Source organism: Serinus canaria, chromosome 1A (assembly GCF_022539315.1).
Source record: "Serinus canaria isolate serCan28SL12 chromosome 1A, serCan2020, whole genome shotgun sequence".
Lineage (NCBI taxonomy): Eukaryota > Metazoa > Chordata > Aves > Passeriformes > Fringillidae > Serinus > Serinus canaria.
The window spans coordinates 36,466,891-36,481,091 of NC_066314.1; the positions used below are offsets into that span (position 1 = coordinate 36,466,891).

General features: G+C 40.8%; 2 protein-coding genes across 9 annotated transcripts in view; both read right to left on the reverse strand.

Annotated features, from left to right (window-relative positions):
* The window catches only part of OSBPL8 (oxysterol binding protein like 8), a 93,712-nt gene that overhangs the window by 8,319 nt on the left and 71,192 nt on the right, over positions 1-14,201 (reverse strand). For 7 of the 8 annotated variants that reach the window (XM_050982244.1, XM_050982256.1, XM_050982239.1 and 4 more), the window contains 11 exons: positions 14,027-14,125; positions 13,506-13,602; positions 13,059-13,157; positions 12,229-12,326; positions 11,473-11,562; positions 10,774-10,910; positions 10,242-10,427; positions 7,872-7,959; positions 7,384-7,486; positions 6,734-6,839; positions 2,389-6,509 (listed from right to left, as the gene is read on the reverse strand). In XM_050982244.1, the coding sequence (XP_050838201.1) occupies positions 6,374-6,509; positions 6,734-6,839; positions 7,384-7,486; positions 7,872-7,959; positions 10,242-10,427; positions 10,774-10,910; positions 11,473-11,562; positions 12,229-12,326; positions 13,059-13,157; positions 13,506-13,602; positions 14,027-14,125 (1,239 nt within the window). In that variant the 3' untranslated portion in view covers positions 2,389-6,373. Of the gene's footprint in view, positions 1-2,388; positions 6,510-6,733; positions 6,840-7,383; positions 7,487-7,871; positions 7,960-10,222; positions 10,428-10,773; positions 10,911-11,472; positions 11,563-12,228; positions 12,327-13,058; positions 13,158-13,505; positions 13,603-14,026; positions 14,126-14,201 lie in introns of those variants that run through there. The other variant, XM_050982261.1, reaches the window with a different exon arrangement.
* On the reverse strand, positions 164-2,312 carry BBS10 (Bardet-Biedl syndrome 10). Its single transcript, XM_050982266.1, has 2 exons — positions 2,022-2,312; positions 164-1,952 (listed from the first exon to the last, which is right to left on the reverse strand). Exons 1-2 carry the CDS (start codon positions 2,207-2,209, stop codon positions 191-193), a joined length of 1,950 nt encoding a protein of 649 aa, XP_050838223.1. The 5' UTR covers positions 2,210-2,312; the 3' UTR covers positions 164-190.

Here is a 14,201-nt window from a genome sequence, read left to right on the forward strand (position 1 = left end):
CAGTTCCTCATGCTCAAAATGTCAATCTCATATTGTTCACAACCCCGTTTTCCACAGTCTCAGCTGGTTAGCCTTTATCTTCTAAGAGAAGAAGCATCTTTTAGTCTCTAGCACAGACTTTTGAGGGTGTCCATTTGACAAGAAGACACAAGGACACAACACATATAAAAATAATTCTTTATTAATTATTTCAAGTGTCATCTTCTGAATCACGATCCTCAATTTTTTGGAGCGGCCGCCTAATACCAATTACTAAGTCTATGGAGAGAAGCTCTGTAACACAATGAAGAACTGAAATGACTAAGTGGTATTTGCAATACACTGACTCTAAGCCTTCATCGTTTACAGGCAGTGGCTGACTTTTTTGGAGTAAATTAATGGCTTCAAGATAGAATTTGGTAAAGCCATTTCGTTCTGCTGTCTGGTACAAGGCCTTGGGAATACTTAGCAAAGCATCAGCAACCACATTAGATACAATGGTTACCTCTGACTGCTGACACTGTTTTGCATAATCCTGAATATAATAATGTAACAGGATTTCAAAGTAACCTCCTACTGGCAAAACTGATCCTGCTTCTATGAGGCAGTTGGAATAATCCTGTGCAATACCTGCACAACTCTCCTCCTGTTTAAATGGAACTATATGGCAACATGTTTTCTTTAGACCTTTGCCAACATCCAGGCACTCACACACAGTGACTGTATCAGTGTTATGTGCCACTAACACTGGAGTGCTGTGGTTCTTTTGATTGAGGACCAGCAGATCACTTTTATCAGGGTCGAAAATCTTCCTCTCTGTTGTGTCACTAAGTGCATTCAGCTGACATTCAGAAACCTGGTTAGCATTACAAATATTTTCTATTACCAATTGTTTCTGAGTAGCTGAAGAATGCCAAGTGTAAACATCTGAGGCTTTACTCCGGCTTTCACGTTCCGCTTTCCATTCCCCCCTCTGATCAACTGTTTTAAACAGCTGCTGCAGCATTGTGAACGCCTCTTGCAGAGCAGCAGCATGTTGCTCATTAACGCCATCGACCGGCCCGCACAGGATCAGGCAATGGGGCTGGAAGGCACACACACTGGCCAAGCCAATGTGGACACACCTCTTGGAAACGAGCAGCAAGGGCTGGCAAAACGTTACCACTGCAGTTTCGGTTATTTCTCTGTCCGTGTTATCACCAAAAGGCACGTAAGGGGAGACCCCAGTGATTTCACTGATAAGGGCCATTTCTTCCGAGGATAAGCACTCTACCACAGACACACCATATAATTTGGCATAGTAGATAACTGCATCTTCTTGCTTCACACTCGACAGTAACAGCTTAACGTTGTTACTCTGCAAGTGTTTCATTAAGGCTTCTGTCCTCTTAGCGATCCAGCGAAGACAAGCCTGATACTGACCTTCCGAGTCCACAACAAACTCCACACCGGGGGCCGTCAGCGCGGGCCGAAGGGGCTCGGTGACGAGCAGGGCCCGCAGCTCCCCGTCCGTCGGGCAGTAGGCAGCGAAGTCCCTGCGGAGGACGATGCCGGGCAGGACCCTGGAGCTCGCCAGAGGCAGGCCGGGCACGGCGGCGTGCAGCTCCGCGAACCGCCGGCCGAGGAGCCGCAGCACCTGCGGCCGTGCGGCGCTGGCCGGGGCGCAGCGCCAGCACATCTCGGCGCAGAGCCGCGCCAGGCGCCGCCGCTCACCGGGGCCCAGCCGGCCGGCCAGGTACGGCTCCAGCAGCGGCTCCAGCGACCCGGGCGGCGCCGGCCGCAGGTGCCGCCGCAGCCCCCGCGCCGCCGCCCGCTCCAGCACTTGCGTCTCGAAGTCCCGCAGCACCCGCCGCAGCTCGGCGCCGCAGCCCGCCGCCCGCAGCCCGCCCAGCACGGCCGCCAACAGCACCACAAAGCTCTTGGCGCCGTCCCCCGTCGCGGCGCGGTGGCTGCAGGCGCGGGCCGCCATCACCCTGCGGGGACACGGCCAGCGTTAGGGAGCCGCCGCCGCCGGCCTCGCCCGGCCCCCCCCGCCGCGGTACCTGGCCGCGGGCGCCTCCACGCTCAGCGCCTCCAGCAGCCGCCGCCCGTCCCGCGTCGGCATCGCCTCGCCCGTGGGCCGCAGCAGCAGAGCCCGCCCGCCCCGCGGCCCCAGCGCGCCGCGCACCGCGCCCGCCAGCGCCGCCGCCTCCTGCCACAGCCGCAGCCGCTCCGGCCCGGCCGCCGCCATCGCCGCCACGCCCGGGCCGCCCCTTCCTTCCTTCCTTCCTTCCTTCCTTCCGCCCGCCGAGCGTCAGGGCCGCACCCGGGCAGCGGCGGAGGGGCGGGACAGGGGAACCCGGGGAGCGGGAGCTGCGCGGGAGGGACGGAGGAGCGGGAGAGAGAGCGGCGCACAGAGGCCAGAGAGGCGGAGGTGCGACACATCTTTATTGGAGGCGGGCCGTAACAGTTGAGATCCTCACACAAAGCGGCGATCCCGGGTGTCGGACAGGGCGGCACACGCGGGACGGGGAAGCGGGCGCTGTGTCCTGAGGGCTAATCTTCCCGCTTGGCAGAGCGAAAAGCCGGGGTAGGACATAAAGGAGAAAAAGTTAAGGAGAAAAAGTTTCATAATCGCAGCCCGAAGTTACATCGTTCGAGCTATTTCTGTATTAGCACAAAGTAGTGCAGCTTCACTGTAAACATCCCAAATCTTTCAGTTTCGGCTCACCAGCCAGAAAGAAGAAATAGTGAAATGTTTTAACAGCTGATTTTTTTCCCCCCAGAGACTGACTAAGCAGGAACATCAGTTCTCAAACACAACAGCCCTCACAAAAGATCTGATATTATATATGGCACAAATTTGACAAATCTTTACATGTCTCCAAACAGCATAGAAACCCATCAAGAAGGCACTGTTTACAATACTTGAATATCTGCTAAATTTTCAGTGATTTGCGGGTACTCCTGAAATAAAAATAATTAAAACTTAGAGATGTACAGATTTTTTTGTTACACATTATTTACACAAACAATGGTAATAGCTAAAATAACAGCCTTTAAGAAACACTGAATTACAAGTCCGTTTCATAAACATGAATCTAGGAAGAAAAAAATTGCCAAAGGCACAGAAGGGCAGCAAACAACAAAGAAAAAAAGAAGAAACCACAACCATTACATTTTACAGGACAAGCTTGCAAATAATTAGTGAGATTTCACAAGTGGGAGGAAGGACACGAAAACCGGACTATACACCCTCATCAAGTGATATCAACTATTTAAAAGGAATCAACACATGAAATATAAGAAACATCATCTACTGAAATTGATACTTGTATTTCACATGGCATATTTACTTTTTCTTAGCTTAGGTTATCTGTACCCAATTAGGTAACCTGTACCTAAATGGCAAATTAAAGGCATAGAGTGCATCTGAAAACAAACAAATCAACCCAACAAAACCACATGGCAAATTCTGCAGATATTTCCTGTACAAGGAAAAAAACCCAAACAAAACAGGAATTGGAAATCAAATGTGAAAACAAGTGCTGTCAAAAACTTTAAAAACTAGAAGGCCACAGCCCTCAAGCATCAAGCATCTGCAAACTGTACAATCAATTTTTATATAAGTGCAGAGCTCAGTCTTAAGCAGTTAGTAGTCAAGATCTGCTGTACATCATGGCTAAAGAGGACAATGGTGACACACTAAAAAAAGGATCCATACATGTCTGTGACCAACTGTACAGTAAAAAATAGGGAAGAAGTTTCTTTGTTCTATTCAAATGAAGGAACATACAAAATCCAGCAAAATAAGAAATCACTAGGTTTTCACTGTACTTTTAAGAATTTATCTAATCATAAAGTCTCACAGAAGTCTGCAATTTTACTTTTCAAGAAGTTTTACCACATATCCTTTTCCTTTCCAGATCATCACTAAAAGCACTTTTTCAACAAAATTCAACTCTAAAAAATAAACTGAAAAGGAAAATAAGTGCAAGGATTTTGTTTTGCTCTGTTCAAGTCTTTCACTCATCTTGAGCTAAGCATGAACTTCAGCTATGGATTATCTTTTTAGTCTGACATTGCCCAACACTGCCAGCCAGCCAGCTGGCTGGGTCAAATCCAGTCACTACCATGTGGTCCATGTAAAAATGCATGCAGACTGTGATATTCACTGCTCTTGAAGTGATTGAAAAAAATCAGCATGAAAAGGCATAAGGACATTTCTATTTACAGGGATGATAAAAGCTTGAAACTATCAGTCAAGAGTTTCAGCACCACAAATTTAGCAGAATTTATTTTAGGGGATTGAAGTTATTGCCTAAATCTCACTCATTGGATTATTCTCATGTTCAGAGGCTTGTAATGGATCTTAAGACAGGTGAAGCTTTGACATCTGGATGCAATAATGAACAGCCACATTCCAGGCTAAGAATGTTAAAGTGAGTGCTGTAATACTCTGCTTTCTTAATGCCATTTCATACATAGGTAACTTCAGTTTCCATTTAGAGACTGAGGCGTTTGTAATTATTTTGTTTATGAAGGGACTTTCTATGTTCACAAATTTTGCCCCTGTTAAATCAGCTGTAGATTTAATAGAAGTCCAACCAGGTTTGGTCTTGCTCATGGCTACAAGATCTGGTTAACGTAACACGTTCCAGAAAAATTATTCAAGACCAAGCCATGCTAATGTGAAGCTGTAGGAAATAAGCTGAAGTTCTCTGCTTACACAATAGACTTTCACACAGCTGAGGCCCACAGAAGAGGAAGGGTAAAAGAGAGGAGGAGGTGCATGGAAGTGTCAGCCACAGAAATATATAAGCTGGACAGATAAAGGAGTAAACAGGATTTTTACTAAATACTAGTGAGACTGATGCAGAAGAGAAAGGCAGATCACATGGAGAGTCAGGCAGGCTGCCCAAGGCAGAGGCATAACCTGGCCATGGCAAAAAGCCAAACATGACCTTCAAACTGTTCCACTGTACAGGATGGATTTGGTTCCTGAGAGGATCCTCTGAAAACAAACTTGGCCGTCCTTCACATGGTGCCACTCCTCCTCCTGTTGTCTCACCTGGGGTACTGAAAATACTTTTTCATTTCTACAGCCCCTTTTTTGCCTTGGTATGCTTGACTGGCACAGGGAACTCACCAGATAAATACCAGCACTACATTTTTTGCTGGAATTTTACAAATTCTATACATGCATACATTTCTTCAAATAAAAAAATGTTAGAAAACCTGGTTTTGAATTTAAACTTAAGCTTTGCATGAATTTGTATGGCTACAGCATACTAAGAAGGTGCATCCATGTATTCTGGTAGGTAGTATATACTTGCAGTACAGAGGGATTTCAAACACTTGGATTTTCCTCTTACTTGTTTTGAAATATGTGGTGTTAGCCATCACACAACTTCTGAGCTTTCCCTGTGTAAACACTCAGATTTTCATTTGCAACTCTACTCATGACAGTGCCTGAATCCTATTCTCCACTGCCTTTTGGAAGATTCAGCTCAAGCTATAACCTAAGCATACCCCTTGACATTTTGTTTCAAAAATACCCATGAGTCCTGGCATCAGCAGTCTGTCTGCTTACCATGACATGGCCATAAACAAATGCAAATCCAAACCTGTAGAGTTTTCAAGACTTCCAAACATACCAGAAATCCTTGACATTTGCAATTCATGAGTAGACCAAAACAGTACCTGGCTGCTGTACTGCTAAAAATGTGCTCTGTACAGTAGATGTGGGAATGTTTTTAAGATGAATCTTAAGTTTTAAAACTACAAAACAGCTGGCTTACAAACCTACAGTAATTCAGGATAAAAACCTCATACTTCCAAAACTAATCAAGGACATTATATTGCAGATTTCCCAATGACTTTAGCTTTTTACTTGCCATTTCCTAACACACACAATTTTTCCTATAATAATGTATTTGTTTGACCTTAAAAGTTTACTTCCAAACACCCAATGCCATTTACAAAAGCTGTTGGCTACTTCAAAAGTTTTTGTTACAAAAATGATAAGTTCATATGTAATGAAGTATGCCTGTTTATCATTCTACCATAATAGGAATCACATCCTACCTATAGGGTCTGAGCTCAGTGTTGAACTCGATCTATTCTGTGGTGAAGATTCATCAGTGTGACGCAATATAAACACAAGGCTGATGTCGTATGACTGTGAGACAGAGGCACACACCAGGAGCAAGAGTGTACTGGCACTTACACAGTTCTTACTGCAACTGGGTAGACACAAGTATGATTCTGAACCATGAATGCTGAGGCAAAGTTCTGTAAGTTGCTGCTACACAGTTCTTTTACGTAATATTGCATCATTTAAAGTCCAGCTTAAAATATGGTCCCCAGTGACAGTTTGATCATTCCAGTTCAAGAAGGCCCTTGTTCACACTTCTTATTTGAACAAGACATTAATGATAAGCTGTAGCAGAACCATAAGTACAATGAAGACATAGTGCTTAAACTGCAAGGAATGGTAGTCCCAGGGTGATGAATTAGAAGTGACTCTATTTCGTAGTGCCATGATCTCCCTGTAAGATAGAAAACAATATCCTGTAAATTGCAGACTAGACAATTTGACATTTTCTACTATGCTAGGGTTCCCTACAGAAGGCAGCTTTAGAGGAAAACTTTGAAACATCAATGAGCAATCAATATTTGAGAAGAGTAAAGATACATACCAGCCTCTAAGGGAAAAAAATCCTATGAGATTACTATTCTCTAAATAATTTTAAAGCATTTTAATTAGTACTACCTTTTAATGTCTTCCTGTGTGTCCTTTATAGACTCAATGGCACTATGCAGTTCACCAAGGTCTGCCCCTTTTTTCCTTATTCTTGTATTATGCTTCATAAGTTGTGCTAGAAGGATACAAAAGCCAGATGTAACAGACTGAAGTGACTGCTGCCACAAAAGGAATAAAGTATGAATGACAAACTAAACCTGTAGCAAAAATGAGGAGAAAATTTTTTAACTAGAAAACTTTATTTCAGTCACCTATACCACAGGACAGCAACTTAAGTGCTTGAAATATCTTTTAGACATTTGTCCTATTGTTTAGCTTCTGCAAACATTATCAACAACAAAAACCTACCCTCTATCCACATACTAATCTAAAAATTAAAGTAATTAACCTTTTAAGAAAGAGACCAGATTATGAGCACCATTCTTTTTCCCTCAATATTAAATATGTGCAGCACTTAAGCCTACCTACGCTGCATTTAAAAAGACAGGAAAATGTGCAATCAAAACCATGAGCCATTCTGCTCCTTTGTTTTCCAGAACATGCTTCACATTGGATAAAGCATCGTAAAAACATTGTGATAAGAAGAGTATGCATGACACTGAACTCTTCAGTTGTCAAATAAATTTTTTATTTCTGTAAGTAAATGTATCTTTTTGTACCTTCACTCCCAGAGGAATCCTGGTTATCAGGCTCTGGGGATGAGAAACCACACTCTCCTTTCTTCAGACTGGATGGCTTTCGCTTGATTTTTGGAACAGTAACCTAAAATTGATAAATTTATGTGTTATTTCCAGAGAACCAGAACTGTAGCAAAGAAGCACATTCCAACAATGGCAGTTAAAAGCATAATATCTAAGAGAAGTCCAAGTTAAAATTTTTGATGTATTAGCAGTCTGAATTTTGTGCATCTTCCCATTTAAACTGCTGAGCTCAAGTCTGCACATTTTATATTCCTATCCAATCAAGTAACTTCTACTGCTTAGGATGAAACACAGAAGTGAAAGACTTTGTATATTGTGTGTAAACAACATTTTTGTAGGCTAATAGCATTTCCCATTAATCCCAATGCTCCAATGATCTTTATTACATAATGTATAAGATGTCCAAGTTCCTGGATCGTGCATGTGCTGTCAGAACTGGAACATACCATTGGTGTCCGATGTCGGACTTTTGTCTGGATTGCGCCATCTTTTTCAAACTGGATCATATCATTCAAAGGGTCCCATGGTCTGGTACTAGACAAAGTAAATATTATTAACACTTCAGCAAATTTAAATAAGAAATTCTTTCTTTCTCAGAAACTACTCAGTATGAAGAGGATAAAGCTCTCCCTATATAGAAATCAGATATGGCATCATGATCTTATCTTCTACTTATGGTCCAGTTTTAACCTGCAGGGCCAAGAGAGCTAAAAAATGAACTTCATGTCCAGATCAAACCCCCAGCCAGTGACAGGAGTACAAACTATTACATTAACCGACAATACCATAATGAATTTTTTTTGCCAATCATATGTTATTGAATCATGAAAGATTTCCTGCTTCAGATACAGTTATTATTTTAGAACTACAGGGAAATTAGGGGAATTGAAAAATATTTAGACTGCTTTTTGTTGAGCTTTCTTTTTTTCCTTTTAAAAGATGCCTATGAAGGAGAGTTTAAGAATCAGTTACCTCAAACCCGCTTTCATCCCAAAGTGGCTAGTGGTAATCAAGACTGGTTTCATGAGATGCTAACAAGCTATGCACAGTTTTCTTGTTCTGATTTTTTTGAAGTGCTTTTCCAATTACAGTCTGATACAGAATTTAAAAAAACCACAACAGCATAAGACACATAACTCACTGGAGAACAAGAAGCAGCCAAAGGAAAACACCAACGTCACCACCGATTACAGAGCTTTCAGGACAGAAGCTGCAAGCGAGCTGCAGGAAGGATGTTCTGATGCAGAGCTTTAGCAAGAGTACATTAAGCATGGATTTCCTTTTGTGTCCTTCTGCATGCCTTTTAAATAGCTGTAGCTGCTTCAGATGTTGTGAACACAGACCTGCACTTACGTCTTAGCTTAACCTGACTTGAATTAAATGTCATCTGAGGTAACTGGGCTAAGAACTAAGCATTGCTCTCTTCTCTATTTGTAATCCAGATGCCTAAATCCATAATCCAGATGCCTGAACAAATGCTCCAGCTCACTGAACACATCTTTCACACTAAGTGTAGAAGACTGCTCTCTACATTGACCAGGTGGTGAGCCAGCATTATATGCTTGAAAGGAGAGAGGCTTTTTCCAGGGAATGCCATCAGTGCAGAGTGCCTTTTGATACATAGCAAAATTTCTGTGACTCATCCTTGAACCACAAGGCCTCAAGGACATTGGAAATAACACAGATTTACAAGATAGGTCTTAAGTCTAACAGATTTCCATTAGTTCTCTTCCTAATGGTTTTGCACAGCGTTCAAGAGTATGGGCAGTCCATTCAGCTGGGCTGTTCACAACTCTTCCCAGCAGGAAGAGGCATCAACAGCACTAGAGGATTCAAACCAAGAGAGGGTGCTTCACTGAGCATTTAGTCTAGTTGGGGAATTTCCCTGCTGCAGTTGTGAAAGTCTGCACAAACTTAATAAGAAGCCAATGAAATTCATGGGAAAATAATTTACTGAGAGTTGTTAAATACACAGATTCCTTGTTTGGTTCCAGGAAACCTCCAAGTTCCAAATTTGCTGGCGATACGTAGAGTACTCAGGATTCTTGTACTCTTCCCTGTACATACACTTAGGCTATGACCTCAATATCATCATTTTGGTACAGAAAGGTAAAGGCCTCCCACGTTTAGCCATGGGAATATGCTTCCAGCATCCATGGATTCACAGTTACTTAACTTTGTGTGTATCATCACTGGCTATTTAACTTTTACAATCCCTACAGTACAGAAGCATGCTGGGTACTGAAAAAAAAATCAACAGAACATGGGTGCTCTGTGAAAACCATCACTAATAAAGGGCTCAGCTTCAAGTTGACTTTTGCAACATTGGTGATGACACAGAATGCATCCTTCCAGCAGTCAGGGAGACAGCTGCATCTTCAGCTTCTGACTCAGAGCATCACACAAAGAGATTCACAGACGCTCATGTGCAGGACAGATTTGACAGCCAGGCAGAGCCACCTGGTCCCAGCATTAACTATTGATGTAAAGCTGCTATTCTCAGTTATTTTAATATATAACAAATTAAATGGCTCAATCCAACTATGCACAGCCTTCTCTGATTTTCAGACACTAGATTTTCTGATTTCCAGCTGGTATGCCCATATGTACCATTATTTTCCAGTTTGGGAAAATCTGCATAGATGTCAGTCTAGTGGGAAAAAAGAGAGGACAAACCCCAAACTGCCATGTCCCAATAAACCTAGAACATAGCACAGCTATGTTGTTATACTTAAATAAGCTATATGTATCAGCCCTTTTGCTGCTGGAACCCCAGGAAGAGGATCAGCAACATTACCAAGCACTCCAGGACTCACTCAGCGTATTTATAGTGCCATTCTCCTGTGACTGAATCCTGATCAAACAGCTTGCATGTCCACTCTTCATCCTTAAGTTTCCTCTCTTTAGCACTCTTTCTCTGAGCTTCTTCCAGAATATATTTCTCCTGAGTAGCTTCTGTTTGGTCTTTATTATTTATTGCTTTTGTCACTTGTTGCCAAAGCCTGACAAATGAACAATATACACAATCACCAGAGTCACAATCCGGTTGACAGAAATAACTGCAAACAATTTCCTCAAGTATCGTATCGTATTGTATCGTATGTAAATGGACCACCCTCCAAAGAGAATATTACCATTTTAATAGAAGTTTTATCTACATTTCTATCAAGATTTCCCTGATTGTAAGCTATATAAATAATGATCTTATATTTAACAGTGTTACTTTCTTTTATCATCAAAGGCTAGTATCATCAAATACGGGAAAGTAATGATAATTTGCTTCTATTTTGGAGAAGATTATGAGTTTTATTTTGGAAAAATAAATACATGGTTCTTTAGTGGACTTACTTCTCTGACTCAAAGTCATCTTGCTCTTCAAACTTCACAGTGTATCTATGTAATCTACGCTGCTTCATCTCAGATGTTGGGTTCCAGAATGTCTCTGAAACACCTGTCTTCTTGTCACTAATAATAACTTCACTGTCCTGTAACAGATATGATTGGTTTCTTAATTCTAATTATCTCAAAGAGTGCCAAAATAAGAACAAAGCAAGGCATAAGCCTTTTTTTTTGGTAATAAGAATTTCTTTTCTTTAGAATGCATGTAGTTAAGAATAATTAGATATGCTAACTTGAAAATTCAATTTCTGCCCTCTGTGCTAGGTTCTAGCTTGGAACAGAGATGCAATGGAATTATTTCCACATTCAAAAATGAGTGATGCCATGTCACCTCACCAGATCTGAAACAACCTTAAATATTTCATGCTGGTGCCATAAAAGTTCTTCATAGTAATAATGCATATACCAAAATATTTCACAAGATTCATGGGTGAAGGAACATTTCACTTTCTTCATAAACTACTTAAACTTTTCCACCTTTTAAGAGCTGGAAATAGAACAATGTTGATTCTATACATCCTGGAATACTTTCTGCAAAAGCAGTACTTCACTTTTTTAAAAACATGAGTCTTTTTTGTATTTAAGTGCTGTTTTCACCTGTCTCAACCGTCAGCCAGGATTTATAAAAGAGTATCACTCACTACTTACCCAGTGACCCTCTAAAACAGCCAGAACTTCTTTGCCAAGCTTAATTCTCCCTGATATTTGGTTAACACTGTCATTGTTACCCAAAAATGGCTGCAAAACAAAAACAAATGGTTTCGTGTTTATGTTAATAACATATTATTTTTGTTTATATATTTAGTCTTAAGGAAAAATGTCAATTTATGAAATGTCCTGTAAACAGGCCTGGTATCTTTAATACTGTATCTTCTACTTATTAATCTTAAAGAAGTCTGAAACCAGAGTATGTTGTTTCTTCTCTCTTTCTTAAAAGATTTTCTGAGTAAAAGTGTTGTCTAGCAGATGTTGAAAGAAAACAGAAAATAAGGCATAAAACAGTGACACAATATCCCGAAGGACACAGTCATTTGCTACATTAATTGCACAGCTTTGCCAAGGACCATTTGTTACTAGAGATTATCTTTTGTAAAAACAACAACGATTGCCAGGGATATTCTTTGGCCTTTTGACAGGCTGCACATGTATCCTGTGGACTGGCAAGGCAAATCAGTTAACACAGCCTCCCAACTTCAATGTTTCCCCTATAATTTCAACTGAATACAATTTCCCTCTCCATGTGCACACTTCTTGAAAATGGTTTTTTTATCAGTTTCCACCTCAAGGAAGGCAACTGCATTTTTCAGAAGCCATCTAGAAGTAGTTCAGAAACCTTTGTTTAGCTTATGCAAGTGGACATTATGTTCATTCTCCTTCTTGTGCCTGCTCACAGTGTTCACGAACCTTGAGTTTGAATTCAATTGTTGCGCTGTAGCCAGTTTTCTCACAGGTGATATTGACTATTCCTCCAAGCTCTAAGGTCATTGTTCCATAAAGAATTCCTGCAAGAGAAAAAAAAACCAAAAACAAAACAAAAACCCCCAGCTTAAACAAATGTTTCAATTGAACAAAACAAAACCCCTAAGTTACTTGGGTACAATTCCTAGAGTAAACATGCTCGTGCCAGAGGAAAAATTGTATTTTCAGATGACCTTTACTGTGTGATTCTTTGTATCCTGAAAGGGAAATCTGGAGTATATGGGTAGACAATACTGAGTAAGTTACAGCTTAAAAATGAGCAATTCTGGAAGCTATTTTGTGCTATTACTGACCTTCCAGAAAACCTTACAAAGCACTGACCCATTTCCCATAGTGAAACTGAGGAAATGTTCATAATTTAAAATCAAATCACACTGTGGTGTATATACTACATTGGCTTTTATGATTAAAAGAGGAAAATAGTGGAAAAGCTCAAAGCTGCTCTAATAAAAGACAACTCAAATAGTAAATTAATATCATGTACTGACAGATAACTATACATGTGATTTTACTATTTCTTACTAGTTATAAAAAAATTTTTCCTGTGTCAAAAATGAAAACATGGCTTAAACAACAGATGAAATTTTCTCCTGATAAAATATGTGGAAGCCTAGAGTCACCAATCTTCAGAACACTCTCCTCCAGATGACAGGCTTGAATCCAACACAGCACATTATTTTGAATAATGAACTATTTAGAATAACAAACTTATTTTCTCATAAGTTTGCCATCTAGAGAATTAAAAGAGCCACTACCTTTACAATGGGCATATGGCATTGTCATTACATAATCTTCTCCCCTATTTAGAAACGTTAGCCGTCCTTCTCCATCTAGTATGGCAGATAATGAATTCCCTGAAATTCAAAGACAGACAGTCACATTTCTCCCCCTGCAAGACAACAGCCAACACTCCCTAATAATTAAGCAATACAATTAAGAACATCAGTATATTTAGCACTGCAACCTATCCTCTCTAGTGGAGCCACTATAATACACAGTGTCTCCAATTAAATATTAAGACACTTCAAAAATAGAAATTCAGATTCTGAAGACCAGTAGCAAAAACTTTGTATGGAAATGACAATACAACAACCAAAACACTGACCCTTCTAACAGCCTTCTTTCATCTACAAAACACAACTCACGTGCACCAATTTTGCATCCCTCAATGCACATACAACCAATAAACCCCCATGATTTACCATAGAATTTTGATTTGGCCAGAATGCTACCACTAAGGCAAAACCCGTCCTTGCGGTTGCTAACATAGAAGGCAGATATTGGAGGATGATGTGACACCTGTTGGGAAAAAACCCATATTTGAGACAAACAAAAACAAGCAATACAGTAAATATAGTATAAACTTTGAGCTAATAATGACAATGCAAAATTCAGGCTGCACATATTAGAATGCAGTTAATATACGTGAAGTTTGACTAAAATCTTTAGAGATAAAGATCAAGCAATGACCTACTGAATTTCAAGAATTAAGAAAATCAGCAGTTGACTTGTTCCAGGGGAAGAGGAACAGAAATATTGGAAACACCTTCCTCCCTCTCTCTCTTTAGGAAGGCACACTTTAAACAGACAACTGTAAGAAAACTATGCTCAGCAGGAGTTTTAGGATACTACCCTTCAATACATTTTCTGAAACTACCATAGCACTTAACTAGCACAAATGTACAATACATTTATTTTTCTTAAAATTATTTTTTCCATTTACCTGTTCTGCAATATAAAAAGTCTTGCTGTTTGTCCTTGGATGAATCCACATGCAGCGGAAAAACTCTCCAAGTATAGGATTGTACGGCTTTTTTAGTCCCTAAGCAAAAATTTAATAGAGAGTAACCACACTGTGCAGGTACACAAGTCACAAAACATCTTATCAGTCTATCACT

Bases quoted from the DNA above. Each gene is read 5' to 3' on its own strand.
- BBS10 (XM_050982266.1), bottom strand. From the start codon at position 2,209: ATGGCGGCGGCCGGGCCGGAGCGGCTGCGGCTGTGGCAGGAGGCGGCG. The intron at 1,953-2,021 runs GTACCGCGGCGG...GTGTCCCCGCAG, and splicing joins GTGGAGGCGCCCGCGGCCAG to GGTGATGGCGGCCCGCGCCT.